This window comes from Rhea americana, unplaced genomic scaffold (assembly GCF_003343005.1).
Source record: "Rhea americana isolate MKP2758 unplaced genomic scaffold, rheAme1 scaffold_21, whole genome shotgun sequence".
NCBI classification, from domain to species: Eukaryota; Metazoa; Chordata; class Aves; order Rheiformes; family Rheidae; genus Rhea; species Rhea americana.
The window spans coordinates 6,626,260-6,641,745 of record NW_028186258.1 but is presented as its reverse complement, the minus strand read 5'-3'; the positions used below and the strand labels follow the sequence as shown (position 1 = coordinate 6,641,745).

Sequence of the window (15,486 nt, the reverse complement as noted above, 5' to 3'; positions counted from 1 at the left end):
TACAGTTCTTCAGCATTCAAGTGATGGTTTTCAGTGTTCTTGATCGTTTGTAACGTAATTTCAGAAACTTTGCTGCAGTGGCTTCCCAGAAGCAATACCAAGAAATGAATTAGTGTTCTTGTAGTTAACTTAAATGATGTGAATTAAAGCATGAAAACATTCCAGCGGATATGTGCAACTGACACTGTGCATGGTTTTGTTTTGTTGGGTTTTTTTTTTGTTGCTGTTGTTTTGTTTTTCACTGGATAGAAAGGAAAGAGCAGTCATTAACTTTAGTGATTATATGTGATTAAATTAGCTTTGCCGCTTTTCTGGGCTTGGTTAAAACAAAGCGTAACTGAGGAACACTATGCTGTTTAATCCAGTCATGTTGCATTCAGCAAGGAAGTCAGTGGAGCTTCTCCTCTTGTAAACGCTTGAAATCTGCTCCTGAAATTCGAGCAGTGGAAGTCTGAATGCTTAGTACTTGTGAACAGAGAGAAGAAACGCTTTGATTTTTACAATCTGTAAGCAATAGCTGCTTTTCTTGATTATTTTTAAATCATCTGTCATTTTAAAGCGTTTCTCACTTGAAAACATCTAGTGCTATTGCATTATTTTTTTTTCCTGCAAGAATTCATTAGTGGCATTATGGTGACATTTAAGCATTTTGTTTTTTATAGGAAGAGGAAAAAGCAAGATGTTTAATTTCTAAAGTAGAATTTGTTTCAGTGCTGTTAAAGGTAGTCTAGTAGTTGCTTGCTCTGACTGGAACCTGTTCCCAAGGCTTCGTTTTCAGTGGACTTGCAAACATGTCTCCTGCAGGCCCTCATGCTGTATGTGCCTGGCCAGAGCCTCGCTGCCTCGCGGGGGACCACAGACCCAACAGGCTCTGAGCATCTGTGAACTAGCCTGTGTGGAGCCAAGTTCAGCATCAGAGTCTGAGAAGCTGGTGAGTGGTGGTTTTGTTTGCTTGCAGATGTCCTTCCCCTCCTCTCTTTCCTTCTACTCTTAAGGAAATGCATGCTTTGATATAAATGCCTGTCTATAAGCAGTGTGATCGTTTGAAGTTTTTCATTGCACAAGCTAAACTCSTAGCAGTGGTGCTAACATCTGAACAACCTCATGTGTTACTGTAGTTAGGTAATGTTTGTATTCCTAAAATAGATTTCCATATTAAAAATATAGCAAGGAAGGAGCCTTGAACTGCCTGTTTTCTAGAAGACAGCAGAGCAGCCAGGTCCTGTTACAAAACCACTCTGAACATGCAATCACCAAAAACATTTGTCGACTCTTTGAATGAGTTGATAACCAGGAAACCTGAAATATAGATAAATTCTAAAAATCTGTACTGTATTTTGACTCAAATGTTGAAAAATGACTGAATTGTTCACCTGTGGCATATAGTGCTGCAGGTAAGACTTGTGGCCCAAGATGTTTGGTTCCATGTGTGAGTGATCTCAGAAGAGAACATCTTGGTACAGAGAGTTTCAGTTTCCAGCTTTCTGCCATTTGAATGGTTTCTTCTTGTGTTATCCCAACCATCTTTCCATTAGAAGGAGATGCTAGACAGCTGATGTGCTCCTGAGTTTGCAAGACCCTGCAATGTGACTAGTTCGGCACTGATCTTCTTAGCTAGGCTAGTAAGATAGGAACTGGAAATGGTGCTGGTAATCATTTAGAGTAGCTTGTATTTGCCAAACAATATAAAGAGCTGCATTTGTTCTCATGTGATCTTTCTTGGGCAGTTAATGATTGTGTTTCAACTTTATAGGYGAGGAAATGGAGATAGAGATTAAACAGTGACTTCACACCTCTGACAGCAAGTTGGTAGCAGAACTGTGAGTCAAAACCTGATAATTCCCCAACCTACTGTTTGCTCACAAAGTATGTCTCAGTGGAATTTAAATGGCGCTTGTGGAAAGAGCATTTTCCAAACTTTTTCCCCAAACGTTTATGTTCAGAGACTCTGTAGCGTTCATTCAGCTTGCCTAATGAAAAGGTAAATTAGGAAAATAAGTAGTATTACATCTGCTGCAGTAAAAAGAATTACTCACAGTAAATTGCACAGTTTGCCTGGGGTAATGTCTCTCTCTATAAATGCATTGGTCTGGCTAGCTGCCCTGAGCTTGCGAGTTGGACATTGGAATTAAGCACTGAGATGAATAACTTTGTTTATAGTATCTGTGTAATAAAATGAAAATAAGCCAAAGTTAGTTTCAATCTTGTTATTTTGCGTAGAGCTGATCCTGTCTTTGAGTGGAAGATCACTCAGGTGATATCTTGAGGTCTCTCCCATTCCTCTTTGCACAACTTTCTGATTATAAATGAGTGCTAACAATTTCTTACTGTAGCAGGGGTCTAGCAAGTATATTGGAGAGTGCTTTTTAKAGGTAGTGAAAGCTGTAACTGCTTGGCTTATGTGTTTTTGAATTATTTTGTCATTTTATCCTGCTTGTTTGTTTTTCTGTTAAGCAAACTAGTCTTGAAAAATGGCACCAAGTACTCGGAGAGAGGCAGGAGTATGGAGACAAACCAAAGCTCTTTTATTCAAGAACTGTCTCGTTAAATGCAGGACTAAAAAAAGTAGTGTTCAGGTAAGTGGATAGCTTGTTTACTSTCATGTTTGTGTCTACGGTTACTCTACGTTTAAGTGGTTCTTGAATTGGAATCAATGCTCAGCTTCAATACAGTATTTCTGAAGCTTCCAGATCTGCCCTGATTTCTGGCTTGTAATAGGCCTTTTCAGAAGCTATTACAACCCTTAAACTGGAAATGTATCAYAAGAATATACCTTTTTATCTAGAAGATATCCTTGAATTAATTATGCAATCTTAGTGCACTTTCACAAAAGTCTGCCTGCTTCCTGGGGACCATAGCTGACTGGTATAGCAGGGCTAGAGCTCTTTAAAATCTTTTAATCTCCTCTGAAGGTTTAGCCTTATGCAAAGATGACATATATGATGTTTTAAGGGAAGTTCTGAGGTGAACAAGAGACAGTGCAGTGCTTGGCTTGACTTATTTAATGGTTCATGGTCTGTGTTTTGCTTTTTTATAAATAGCATAAATTTACTGATACTTAGAGCGAGTGGAATTATTCCTTTGTACTTTAAAATGGCTTTTCAAGTTAGCGGTGCATGCTATTAAAATCCTRCTACATTACTACAGAGAAGGTTTTGGCACTAAAGGTGCTAAATCTGTTATTGCATTGAAATCATTAAGGAATCTTCACAATCAAGCAATTAAAGACACAGTCTCTTCTTTAAACTTTGCATGACTCAGGAAATTTTTTTTTTACTGCTTCTCTTTGAAATTCTCATTTTTTCTTATATTTTTCATATAGGAAATTCTTTTCCCACTCTTTTTCTTATTTTGGCTAATACTCATGAGTATGATGCATCCGCATAAGAAATACAACGAGATACCCGACACCGATCTTGGTACACTAGATACCTCCTTGCTGGTGAATTTTGTCATTGGATACACACCACCAAGCAGCATGGCAAGAGAAATCATGAAGAAAGTGGCTTTCGATAACTTTGAAGATGGTATACTGAATGCCTGAGCATTTTATTTTTCTAAGCGTATCTCGTGTTGTGGCTTGTGTTTAAAGAGGAAGTTCACTGTTGCTGCTAATGGTAGATCAGACCTGTCTGCTTCTGACAGACTGGAAAGCATTTCTTTTCCATCACAGCTAGAGAGAATAGACTGTGAAGAAATTTTGTTTGGTTGGTAAATATTCTTGCATTGCCTCCTCAGAGTAGTTCATATTCTTCACGTACATATTCCTGTTACAGCTAACAAGCCTTATGTAGCTAAGGAAAGGTTTTTAGAGAAAATGCAAAGTACCAAAAGCCACTGAAACTCTCTAGAACTAATTGGTGTTATACTGTGATATCCTGGGGTAAATTCAACAGATGATATTGATCTGCCGATATTCTAGGCTGAGTTTTCAATCCTGTTGTTACTGTGAGGAAAATGATTTTCTTTGATTATAGTTCCCATTAACACTGTGTCACTTCCTTGATTTTTAAAAATGATTTTTTAAAGTGCTTTTTCTACATAGCTGACACAGCTAGCGGTAACTGATATATCCCAAACCACTCTGATGTATTTTTATTTTGGTATCTTTCTCTGTTAAAACTGCTGCTGTGCTCTCTGTGAGCTGAGAGCTGAAGTCATTTGCTGAAGCCAGTGGCAAAATGCTGTATTTTCACATATTTAACCCTCTATACCAGCTAATCTGCCCTTCTTGAAAAGGGCTGGTACTTGAAAATAAATTCTCAGATAGCCTGTAAGAACTGGGGCACAGAAGCTGTTATTACAGGAGAAATGGGGAAAAAGGATTGAGGGAAAGGTGCTGGGGTAAACTTCCCTTTGAATTACTCTCCCTGCTATTAACATGGCGCTACTGCAGACTTATATTCATGGGAATATTATTTACCAGGACAAAAATATAGCCCTATATATATCCAAATTGAAACTAATTATCAGTGACTGGCATGACTTTGCTTTAAAATAGGCACAGTTTTTTCTTGCTGCTGTGCTAGTATCTAAATCAACATGATGATTTGTTATCTTGCAGGCATAATCACAGAAGAATATTTAAGTGAAGAAGAACTGCAAGAAGCTGGTGCTTTTAAACGCTCCAACTTTGTGGGCGTAGTATTCAACGATGCTATGTCCTACCAGCTTAGATTTCCTGATTCTGTTACCATGTCTTCTCTTTACATGGAGTCAAGAGGTACATGTGAACACTCTTATTTTTACTTCCTAAGGAATAAGCTAGAAAATCAGATCCTCATTTTTCTTTTNTTTTTTTTTTTTTTTTTTTTTTTTTTTTTTGGCCTGATGTTGCGTGCTACAATAAATGAAGCTATTTGGAGTGCTGTGTAATTTAGCATAATGCAGAAATGAGTAAGGTGCGCAGGTTAGCTTCAGTGCGGCGCCGGCCTGGCGCAGCTCCGCTGCTCTCCCCGTTCCAGCTGCCGTCCCCCCGTGGTTCAGGCCAGGCCGTGCGCTGGTGCTGGCCCTGCCGCGCTGTGTTCTGCAGACGTGCTCTCTGCCGCATAGTGCAAGTCTGTAGATCCGCTGCATCCTGGCATGACTTGGCTTTTTCAGTGAAGCAGCTTTGCGGGTTTTCAGAACATAGGAGACAGCAATGCTCCGTGTGTTTTTCTGTTCTTGGCTTTCAGGGGGTTTTTGACAGCACTCCATAAACCACCCAGAAGATTATCTGATAGCTCATCAGATCCTGTTATCCTTTCACTGTTTGTATAGCAGTTATAAGCTTAATGGCATATCCCTCATGCTGTTTTGTTTGCTCTGGAGAAGGGAGCCTTTTGAATCCAGTACTGCAAATTAATCCTTTTTATTTTTTAGTCCTTTATATATATTTATACACACACACATACTCGTGTAAATATTATGTATGCATATATATATATATATGTTTTGGAAGTTGTTTCTACCTTTTATAATGGATTGTATCAACCTGTGACATCTTTACATTGGGAGCAGGACAGATGTAACTCAGGCTTTTTGTTTTTTTTTAAATGCCTTGATTATTCTATAGCCAGTTGTTCCAGTTTGGTGAAAGGATGTGAATCTGTAACATACTGGTACTCAGGATTTACAGCYCTGCAAGCCTGCATCGATGCAGCAATTGTACAGGTAAGAGTAAATAAACAGTGTATTAAGACCAAAGAAGTASAAATCTTTGAATTGCCTTCATTTTGTATTCTCTGTTAACTGTATAAAATACCTTACTAGCCATTAGTTTACATCCATTGAAGAGACAGGATATTTGTTTGTGGGTTTTGCCATATTTTGTACAGAAWTTTTTTTGTCCAATTGAATAACGTGGACATTTGTTGTGTTTAAATGAGTCTGAAGCATATGTGATAGCAATCATTAAAATATAAGTGACTGTGGTGCCCCCAAAATGGTACTTCAGATGCTTTAACAAAAAGGGCAGTGGTTAGATGGGCTGCGTTCCTCTCCATGCACACACATGCACACACCCTCCCGTGCTGTGAACACTGTTCATTTGTCTCTGCTGCTGTAACATTTGCCTTGCTGGGTTTTTTCCTGATTGGTGAAATACCTTTCTAAGTATTTTTCTCSCATCACATCTTTCTCAGTTAGTCTCATCTTTTTAAGTGCTAGGAATTGCAAAGCTGTTGTCCATTTTATCTCCATCTCTTCAGATGTTCTATTTCTGTGCTTTCAGACTGGGATTTGGGGAAATTAAGGTCTTAGATTTTCCTCAAARTCTCCAGATGTTTCCATGTCAGTGAAGCTATAACTTGGGTGAAGAACTGATTTAGCAGAGTTTTATGAGTTACCACRTGGCAGCTGAGCTGTGGTAGCTGTCTGTCTCAAATGTCTAAGGTGAAACAAGTCAGCTTAAATTGCAGTGGAGGAGATACAGTAATGCATGTCTTTTCACAGGTGTCTAAGCTGAGAGGACACTTAACTGTGGATCAGCTGAGGACCTTCTTCACCAATCTAAGCACTTACTCATTGCAGTCCATTAGCAGGTTACAAAACCTGCCAAAACCACTGCTGTTCTTCTGAGTGGAATGGGGATGTAAAATCATAAACRATACAAGCGTAACTCTTCTTCTTTTCCTTTTAGCTGAAGACTAATCAATCAATTTGGGAACAACTTGAATTAACAAGAGTTGTCGTTATGGGAGAGGCTGAAGTGATGGAAATAGACAGTTTTCCTCGTGCAATCATTTTAATTTACTTAGTAATTGCTTTTTCACCATTTGGGTATTATTTGGCAATTCATATTGTAGCAGAAAAAGAGAGGAAGTTGAAGGAGTTCTTAAAAATATTGGGACTTCATGACACTGCCTTTTGGTATGTGAGTATTCCGTATAACCTATCCATTCTAGAAAATTAAAAAAATATATATAATAAACTCCACCTATCCTATTCTTAGTTCACTAAATGTTTTCAGTTAATCAGATTGATACTGCAGCAACCTAAAAACAAACTGCTCTGTAAAATCTAACATAGAGAAGTATACCTACCATAGAAGTAGGCATGTTTTTGTAAGTAAATACTGGAGTAATGTTGCTTCATTTATAAATACAGAAGACTTGGAGGGATTGAATAAAATGACACATGAGATTTTCATGTAATTTGTTTTGTCATTTTTAATGCTGTGGCTCAGTAACACTTTTTCTTGAGGCTAAACAGGTAACGTGCAGTCTCTCTTCAGAGCTTATCAGCAGCATTTCCCCAACGCATAATTAATCCAGTCTGACTCTATAATTTTAATGTGACAAAAAGAGAAGTCTGAACAGATTTTAAGTTGTTTCTCCACTGTGGTGGAAATTTTATGTAATAAAACATAYTTTTTTTCCAGAAAAGGGGGTGCACCGATTTGAAAACATCAGTAGCTGTAGGGATAAAACTGAGTGTAGCTTTGCACTGCCAGCAGTGATGGCCCACATCATCTTAGGACTTTGTCGTGGAGTGTCATAACAGTCAGCTRTGGTTGATTTTTGTCTGATCACTTCTGTTTTTTATCAAAGCTCTTTTTTGACTTTTTTTTGGTAGTATTTCCTTAGTGATAAGTCTTGTTTAGAATGAGTTATATCCTTCACCTGCAGCATTGGCTAGTGGTCCTCACTTGCCCCTCATGCATCAGGATTTGTTAAGAATTTGTGATCTTGAGAAAATCATTTTAATTTTGGGGTTCAGGGAATCCCTGTGTAAAATGGGCATGATCTGCAAAGGCATGTTGGTAATGCAACTGAAAAAAACATGACCAAATTGGTTATGAGGAAAATGTCACCTGGACGAATTTGTTTCCTGAGATTAGACTTGCTCGCTGACTTTCAACTCTGTTTTTATACAGAACAGTATTTTATTACCTTGCTCAGCTGCTGGATTGACTAATGTATTAAAATTTAAATAGGATTTCTTTAATTATTGAAACATGCTGCTCAATTACCCTCTTCTGGTTAAACTAGGGAATTAATTATACAAGTTCAAAAAATATCATGACTCATCTAGTTGTTTCTTTTAGATGCAGTCGGTATCAATGGGCATGCTCTAATGCTTCAAACAATTACATTGATACGTGCAAGAGCTCTTTTCCTTTGGGGGCTGTTGTTTGTTGCTGCACCAAAGGACAGGCTTGCAGTCAGGAATGTTTAAGAACTGTAGTTTTAGCTGCTTTTGTGAGTAATTTGCACTGTGAATTCATTCACTTTTTTGTCTGTGTGTGTGTCCTCCCCTCTCCCCCCTCTTTTGCTTGTAGGCTTTCTTGGGTGCTGCTCTACGCAAGTTTGATTTTCGTCATGTCCATTCTTATGGCGGTCATTGCAACAGCCTCTTCGCTCTTTCCCCAGAGCAGTGCCTTTGTGATATTTCTTCTTTTTTTTCTTTACGGAATCTCTTCAGTAAGTATTCTCAATCTCGTTGGATTTGGCCATCCTATCCAAGAGGTTTTCATTCCTGTCTGATACTGTTCTCTCTTCTAGACAGCTTGGATCTAGTTTTGTTAGAGCAAAACAGTAACCACTTATCTTATGTGCCCTATTCCCTTTCTGTAGTCCCCTCTGGTTCAGGGGCTTGTGCAGGTCTTGATTGTGGCTATGAGAAATAGCTTTCCTTACCAAAGTGTTTGAATTTATGGCCACTATCTATCTTTGAACAGAAAATGGCAGTGYGGGACTACTTTGAAGTCCCAAATCATGCCTACTTCTAAACATTTGCTATTACTATATAGTATAATGCTAAAGCCCTGATTAAACTCAAGAGTCAATTAAATATAGCAAATTACTGGTCAAAATTCATAATGAAACAATTTAAAAATATTTCTTTACTACATATTTCTTAAAGCAGGTTCACTAATTAGAGTGTGTATGCATACTGCCAAGTATGGCTTCGTTCGTAGTTCTCTTCTGTGGTCCCTTGCCTGAGGTCTTTGAGAAATCTGTTGCTCCTGATAGTCTGTTTTCAAAAGACATGTAGGTCTYGGGTTAATGCTGAATTGAGTAAACCAGGAACATGATTTGATTACCAGAGACAAAAATGGAATTACAGTCTTTCTACTTTGTATTTTCTATGCTTTGTTACATTTTTTAATGTATTACCATGTTATATTTTTTGATCTGTTTGTTCTTAGGTTTTCTTTGCACTTATGCTGACACCTCTATTTAAAAAGTCAAAAAATGTGGGTATAGTTGAATTCTTGGCAACGCTGGCTTTTGGTTTTGTGGGTCTTAATATTGTCCTGCTGGAAGATTTCCCAAAGTCTTCTGTGTGGATTCTGAGTCCCTTGTGTCAATGTACCTTCCTGATTGGCATCGCAGAGGTAAATAACCTTGTACTTCTYGGATTGCAGCCTTATAGCAATCATTTGTCTTGCATCTCCTTCAAAGTGGTAGAGATGTAGATATTCTTAAAAGTTTAGTTATTTTTTTTTAAAAAAAAAGCCTTGATGATGCTGGGGAAATTGCCTGTTGTGATAAATCTCTGTGGCGATTTTAATATCAAGTAAAATAGAGAAGACCATCAGACAGCTGTTACTCTTTGTTGCTGTCATCCCTGTYGCTTTTTGATCTTCTCTGTTCCTAAGTTTTGCACCATGCTGTCATTTCATTCTTCTGATAAAATTGCAGGTCTGTAACGTTTCAGTCTGTCCRTGTTTGTTGGCAGGTCATGCATCTAGAAGATTATGAAGACGGTGCAACATTTTCAAATCTAAATCACGGTCCTTACCCACTCTTTATCTCTCTTATTTTGTTGGCACTGGATAGCATATTTTATCTGCTTGTAGCTGTCTACCTTGATCAGGTTATTCCAGGTATGTTCATGAAAGAAACTCAACTGAACTGTGCTAACGTCACAATTTCCTGAAATCCTGAGCCCCAAGTCTGAAATCCTTTCTCAGTGACTCCAACATACTATGATATTACTACTTGGCCATTTAGCACTGTAATAGTGTGGTGTTCATCTAATTTCAATTTTAAGGAGAAAGAAGGTGGTGCCAGCTATTTACAAATATATTTTAAATTATGACTTAGACTATTTTGCTGAAATAATCTTTATTATAACAAAACTGTGAGATGTAAGGAGGATATTAGCATGGTTAGAATTGATTACTTTTAGATACGTCAGCTAATTTGGGTTTTTTTTTTGTATTAGTCTTTTTTAAGATGAAAACCTTCTTTGCTGGGTTAATTAGTGTCTCAGACTTTGCAATTTATTTTTGCAGGGTTGAAAATTAAAGACTGCTTTGCCTGTTCCAGACCTTTCCTTGTGACAGCAGTAGTTTTAACACAAAATACAGAAGAAAGTTGTTAATCTTGCTACCAGTCCCTGGTTAGGCCCTTCAGCTTCCTTTGCTTATGATCTCTGTTTCTTTGCATTGTGTATGTTTAAGTCACCGTTCTTTCAGTACTTGGAATTTTTCCTGAGTAGAAAGAAATTCTGCATATATTTAAATTCTTAAAGAAACCAGAATCTGCTAGGACCACTGATGGGTATAATGGCCTAAATGCAGATAGTATAAACTTGGCTGCCTAGATTCCTCCAGCATCAGGATGTAGACTTGGCTCCTAAACTTGCAGTGGGATCATTCATAGGTTTTATAGCCAGAACTCAAATGTTGAGATATATTTACAGTACTATTAAGAAATTTTCTTTTTCTCTGTTATTACTCAGGRGAGTTTGGACTACGCCGAACATCGTTTTTCTTCATGAAGCCCTCATTTTGGTCAAAGCGCAGAAAAAATTACAAGGAATTGTATGAGAGCAGCATCAATGGCAGTTTAAGTTTCAGTGAGATGGTTGAACCTGTTCCTTCTGAATTTCAGGGAAAAGAAGCCATCAGGTATGACTCATCCCATTCTCCAAGTTCAGGTGAGCAGATCACCTGCATTCCTGATATTTAAAGTGTGATTTGAAAATTGCTCTTGTTTTTCTAGTGTGTTGATTCAAATAGCATATGGTATGCATTGCAGATAGTTCTCCACACACAAAGCACAGCTATTTTCCATTTTCAATGAAGCCCCATCATCAACTACGTGGATGTCCTCCAAGGGTAAATCACTCAGCTTAAAGAAARGATTTGTTTGTGTATTGTATTCCTTCAACTGGAGTCCTCTCAAAAACAGTCCATTTTCCGTTCCTTCGGTTTCACTGAGGCCACAAGAGGCGTAAGTGTTTGCAGATGTTGGAACGCCTACTCTTCTGGGAGAGTTATTTTCCGTTAGCATACATCTGATTCTTGCTGGAGAGAGAGTTAAATTCTAAGTTTATGTGAAGGCTAAGTTCTTCATAAACTGCAGAACTTTTTGGTTGTTTTACCCCAGATGTCATATGTAAGAGGGTAAAAGAAAACTGAAAAACTGATCTACTTGCTTTCATCTTTCACACTTTGTTTCATGTTGTCAGTTATCTTTCATCTAGACTGTCATGTATTTCCAGTGCTTCTCAGAGTTTGTTTTCAGAATCATTCCCTTAGTCCTTGTTTTCATTATTTTGTGACCTGAAAGAAACCCATCTTCAGTCCTCTTTGTTGGTTCTACTAGGCTCAAATAAATACTTGAGCTTAGTGACAGACTTAGTCTTATGTTGTCTGTGTTACTCATGTCTCTTAGAGTGTCCAGCACAGGTTGAAGGGTCTGCTTTTTCTCCTGATGCTTTGACATTCGTGCGAGAACATTGTAACCTTTTCTGCCTTGCTCATCTGCCATGGACTCTTTCCACAGCATCCCAATACTAGCTTGCCCTCATTTTCCCTCCACTCTTTTGCTATCTTTGTACATACAGGTTTCATTGTCTTTCGTTCCCCATTCTCCTTCCCATCCTTTATACTTGTAACTCACTCTCTGACCTCATTGGCAAGCCTGCCAGGCTTTCAAATGCATCTCCAAAACCCATCTTTCACATTGTTCCTTTAGATAAACTGGTTGTTTTGTTTTGTTTTGTTTTGTTTTTCCACACTTCAAAGAACGGTGGGATTGGAAGGAAGGTTTTTACCTTTCTTGGAGAGAAAGATACATGTATTCCTTTGCTTGATTTTTGTTGAGAGCTGCCAGCAGTTACACCTTTGGAGTCTATTGTACTAACACCTCTTTTCCATATTCTGTCTGTTAAATGTTCTGTCAGGTTGTGAAATCGTTGAGGAAGAGTTATGCCCTCTTTTCTAGTTTGGGAGCTCTTCAGTGYGTTGTTCTACTCTCTGAAAGAAATACAGATTTGAAATTACTCTGTCATCATAGATATTAACCTAGTAATTTGTTGAGAAAAAATTTTCTGATACCAATGTGGGAGGTGCAGTAAGTCCTACAAGATGTCCTGTCTCTTGATTTGCCTCTATGACTCTTTAATGTATGTTGTGCAACTTTAGCATGATCTTGTTTTTCGTGACTGTCTTAGAATGTTAATCGACCAAAATGACATATAAAGATCTTAAAGCAGTTTATAAAATGACGTGTCTTCTTTCAGAATCAGCTGTGTTCAGAAAACATTCAGGAAAAAGGGGGAAACTGTGGAGGCTCTCAGAAGTAAGAACATYTTAGTTTTTAAGCTGCTTATGAGATACAGAGGAGCAATAACTGAATTACAAGTGGTCTTTTGTGTTTCAGTTTGGCTTTTTGGTTTCTTTTGGCTGGGTGGGGCTTGAAGCATGAATGCCAGATGTGCTATTGTTTGTCTTCTCTTACCACTTTGACAGTAATCTATCTAAAATTTTATCACAAAAAGAGGAGCTCTTCTATCACTATGAGAAAATCTAGTGACATCTTGCTCTTATCCCTTCTCTATCCCTGTTGTTGTTAAGCAATGCGATCTTCCCTGCCCCATTTCCCTGTTTCCTTTCATGTCATTTCCCATGTGGCATGAAACCTTGTACTGCTTTTAAAATGAAGTCTCATCATAGTACTAGCAGTGAGTGTCCCCAGCTTTGTTGGCTGCAGCTCTTGCAGTGTTGCTGTACCGAAGTGTGGAGGTAAGGTGTTTCTTTGAGCAKAGTGTAAATGCATACCCAATATGTCAGTATTTGAATTTACCTCTGTGATACAAGCCTGTTACGGGGTAATGCAGATACATCACTAATGTTTCCTCTTTCTATTGCTTTTGCCTTGCTGGGCTAGATTTATCCTTTGACATCTATGAAGGCCATATTACAGCTCTGCTTGGCCACAGTGGGACAGGAAAAACAACGCTGATGAACATCATTTGTGGGCTTTGTCCACCAACAGATGGTGAGKTTTCCTCATGTTAGGAAATTCTGGCTGTATTTTACTCAGTGTTTTCTTTCAACCTTTCTTTTGAAAATGGAAGACTAACTTTTGTGTTTTTTCTAAATCACACTAACTTTTTCTTTGGCTTCTGTCTAGAACTGTTCACTTTAGATTAATGTCCATTTTTAACTGACCATGTTAGCTTACTTTCTGTCTCAGTGTGAAAAAAATTTAGTTGGTTACCTTTGGCTTTTTTTAGGGTTTGTCTCTGTCTATGGACACAAAGTCTCTGAAATTGATGAAATGCTTGAAATACGAAAAATAGCAGGTGTGTGCCCTCAGTTAGATATACACTTTGATATATTAACTGTGGAAGAGAATCTATCCATATTTGCTGCAATTAAAGGAATACCYCAGAATGATTTGATACAAGAGGTAAGTCAGCTAGACGTAAGTATCATTGTTGCATATTCATTTTTAATTTAACAGGGCAGAACGGCCCTACGCTGCAAAGATACTTCCTTAAGACAAGTGTTCAAAGGAATGTCAGCTTATGGTACATCTGRTAAGGAGGCAGAATGTAGATGGGTATTTTTACAAAGACGAATAGTTACTCCTTCGTAGGAAATTAAAATACTGGTGAAACATTTAAATTCTAGCATTTGTGTACAAACATAGACATCTAACTTTTACAGTCTTGCTGTAGTTTAAGTCCCTGATCTTGACTTACAGGTTTCTTAGCAAAGTGCACAGTTCAAATACCAAATATTCTATGAATTAAAAACAGTTAATCTGAATTCTGAGAACTGTAATCCTGTAAAAAAAAAAATCTAGTGCATTGCTTTTATTAACAATAACTCYGCTTCTTATTTTTCAAAGGTGCAGAAAGTGTTGTTAGATTTGGATATGCAGCCTATCAGAGACAATCAAGCTAAAAAATTAAGTGGAGGGCAGAAAAGGAAGCTATCTGTAGGAATTGCTATTCTTGGGAATCCAAAGGTAAGTGTGACAGTTAAATTCTTGACTTTGTTTCTAATACACCTAAATGTTTTTTGTTAAAATCAAGGTTTTTTTCTCACAGACACACACACACACACACACACACACACACACACACACACAGAGAGAGAGAGAGAGCTGTTACTGTGAGCAGCTGTTGATTTTGTTCCCATCTTCTCATCCCTCTTCTCAGACTGTTAAAATGGCTTAAACATCTCATCCTTTATGATTCAGGATGTTAAGAGTTTAGGTGATGGCAATAGCTATGGATTTGATCACTTCATGTGCTAAGTAGCATGAAAAGTTTTAAAWTGTGTCTGAGCATGAAAAGTTTCAAATTGTGTCTGGCAGATAACGCTTAGCTTGCAACAGAGAAACCCGCTGTCAGAGTTTCCTTGCAAAGTCATGCAAGCAAGCACATGGAGTGACAAACGTAGCTGTGTGTTTGTGACTTATAAGAATTGAGAGTGCTTTTACATGTATATATTTTAAAATAAGTGTGGCAGTTCGCTGTGATTTTAAAAACATGTGCATTAATAATCCCTTAATAGATAGCTAAATATAATTGTATTAGAAAAGGAATAAATGCATTAASTTACTGTGATTTTTCTATTTGTCACAACAGGTGATTTATGTGTTCAAAAAGTAGCGAAGATAGCTGCTATACATGCTTCAGAATTTTTCCAGATGTTTTAAACAACTAAATAGCAGCCTTCAAACAAAGAACRGCCTATATCTGTTGTTTAAGTAGTGTTTCATGAGATGTGAACATGGATTTGAAAATATTCCTCATTTGGCTCTAGGTTTTACTGCTGGATGAACCAACTGCAGGTATGGATCCATGTTCACGACATGTTGTCTGGAATCTCCTGAAAGCCAGAAAAGCGAACCACGTGACAGTTTTCAGTACTCATTTCATGGACGAGGCAGATATTCTTGCTGGTGAGTTYTACTGTGATGCTGGGTGATGCAGTCCAGAAAGGCAGAGGCTGTCTGTAAGCAACAGTTACATTACAGTGCCTAAGGCAATGCTCCTTCAACCGCTGGAGAACAGGGTTATTTGAAATACTTGAGRGGGGGGAGGTGGGGTTGGGGTTGGAGCAGATTGACAGTACTCTGATTCGAACGGCCTTTTGATTTTGTTTCTAGATCGTAAAGCTGTGATTTCTCAAGGGATGTTAAAATGCCTTGGATCTTCTCTCTTTCTCAAAAGCAAATGGGGAATTGGCTACCGTTTGAGGTACTCTTTTTATGTGATATCCACTACATGCTGTCACTTGCTATTTTTTTT

The 15,486-nt window shown here is 37.9% G+C and overlaps 1 protein-coding gene across 1 annotated transcript in view; it reads left to right on the top strand.

Moving 5' to 3' along the window:
- The first annotated feature begins 809 nt into the window (after positions 1 to 809).
- The window catches only part of ABCA5 (ATP binding cassette subfamily A member 5), a 33,289-nt gene continuing 18,612 nt past the window's right edge, over positions 810 to 15,486 (top strand). The window contains exons 1-17 of the mRNA XM_085304738.1: positions 810 to 931; positions 1,754 to 1,820; positions 2,455 to 2,576; positions 3,323 to 3,527; positions 4,565 to 4,723; positions 5,555 to 5,652; positions 6,620 to 6,849; positions 8,261 to 8,402; positions 9,131 to 9,319; positions 9,664 to 9,811; positions 10,672 to 10,840; positions 12,460 to 12,518; positions 13,107 to 13,217; positions 13,456 to 13,631; positions 14,076 to 14,195; positions 14,999 to 15,137; positions 15,345 to 15,435. Coding sequence (XP_085160864.1) covers positions 2,472 to 2,576; positions 3,323 to 3,527; positions 4,565 to 4,723; positions 5,555 to 5,652; positions 6,620 to 6,849; positions 8,261 to 8,402; positions 9,131 to 9,319; positions 9,664 to 9,811; positions 10,672 to 10,840; positions 12,460 to 12,518; positions 13,107 to 13,217; positions 13,456 to 13,631; positions 14,076 to 14,195; positions 14,999 to 15,137; positions 15,345 to 15,435 — 2,141 coding nt within the window. The 5' untranslated portion in view covers positions 810 to 931; positions 1,754 to 1,820; positions 2,455 to 2,471. The remainder of the gene's footprint in view (positions 932 to 1,753; positions 1,821 to 2,454; positions 2,577 to 3,322; positions 3,528 to 4,564; positions 4,724 to 5,554; positions 5,653 to 6,619; positions 6,850 to 8,260; positions 8,403 to 9,130; positions 9,320 to 9,663; positions 9,812 to 10,671; positions 10,841 to 12,459; positions 12,519 to 13,106; positions 13,218 to 13,455; positions 13,632 to 14,075; positions 14,196 to 14,998; positions 15,138 to 15,344; positions 15,436 to 15,486) is intronic.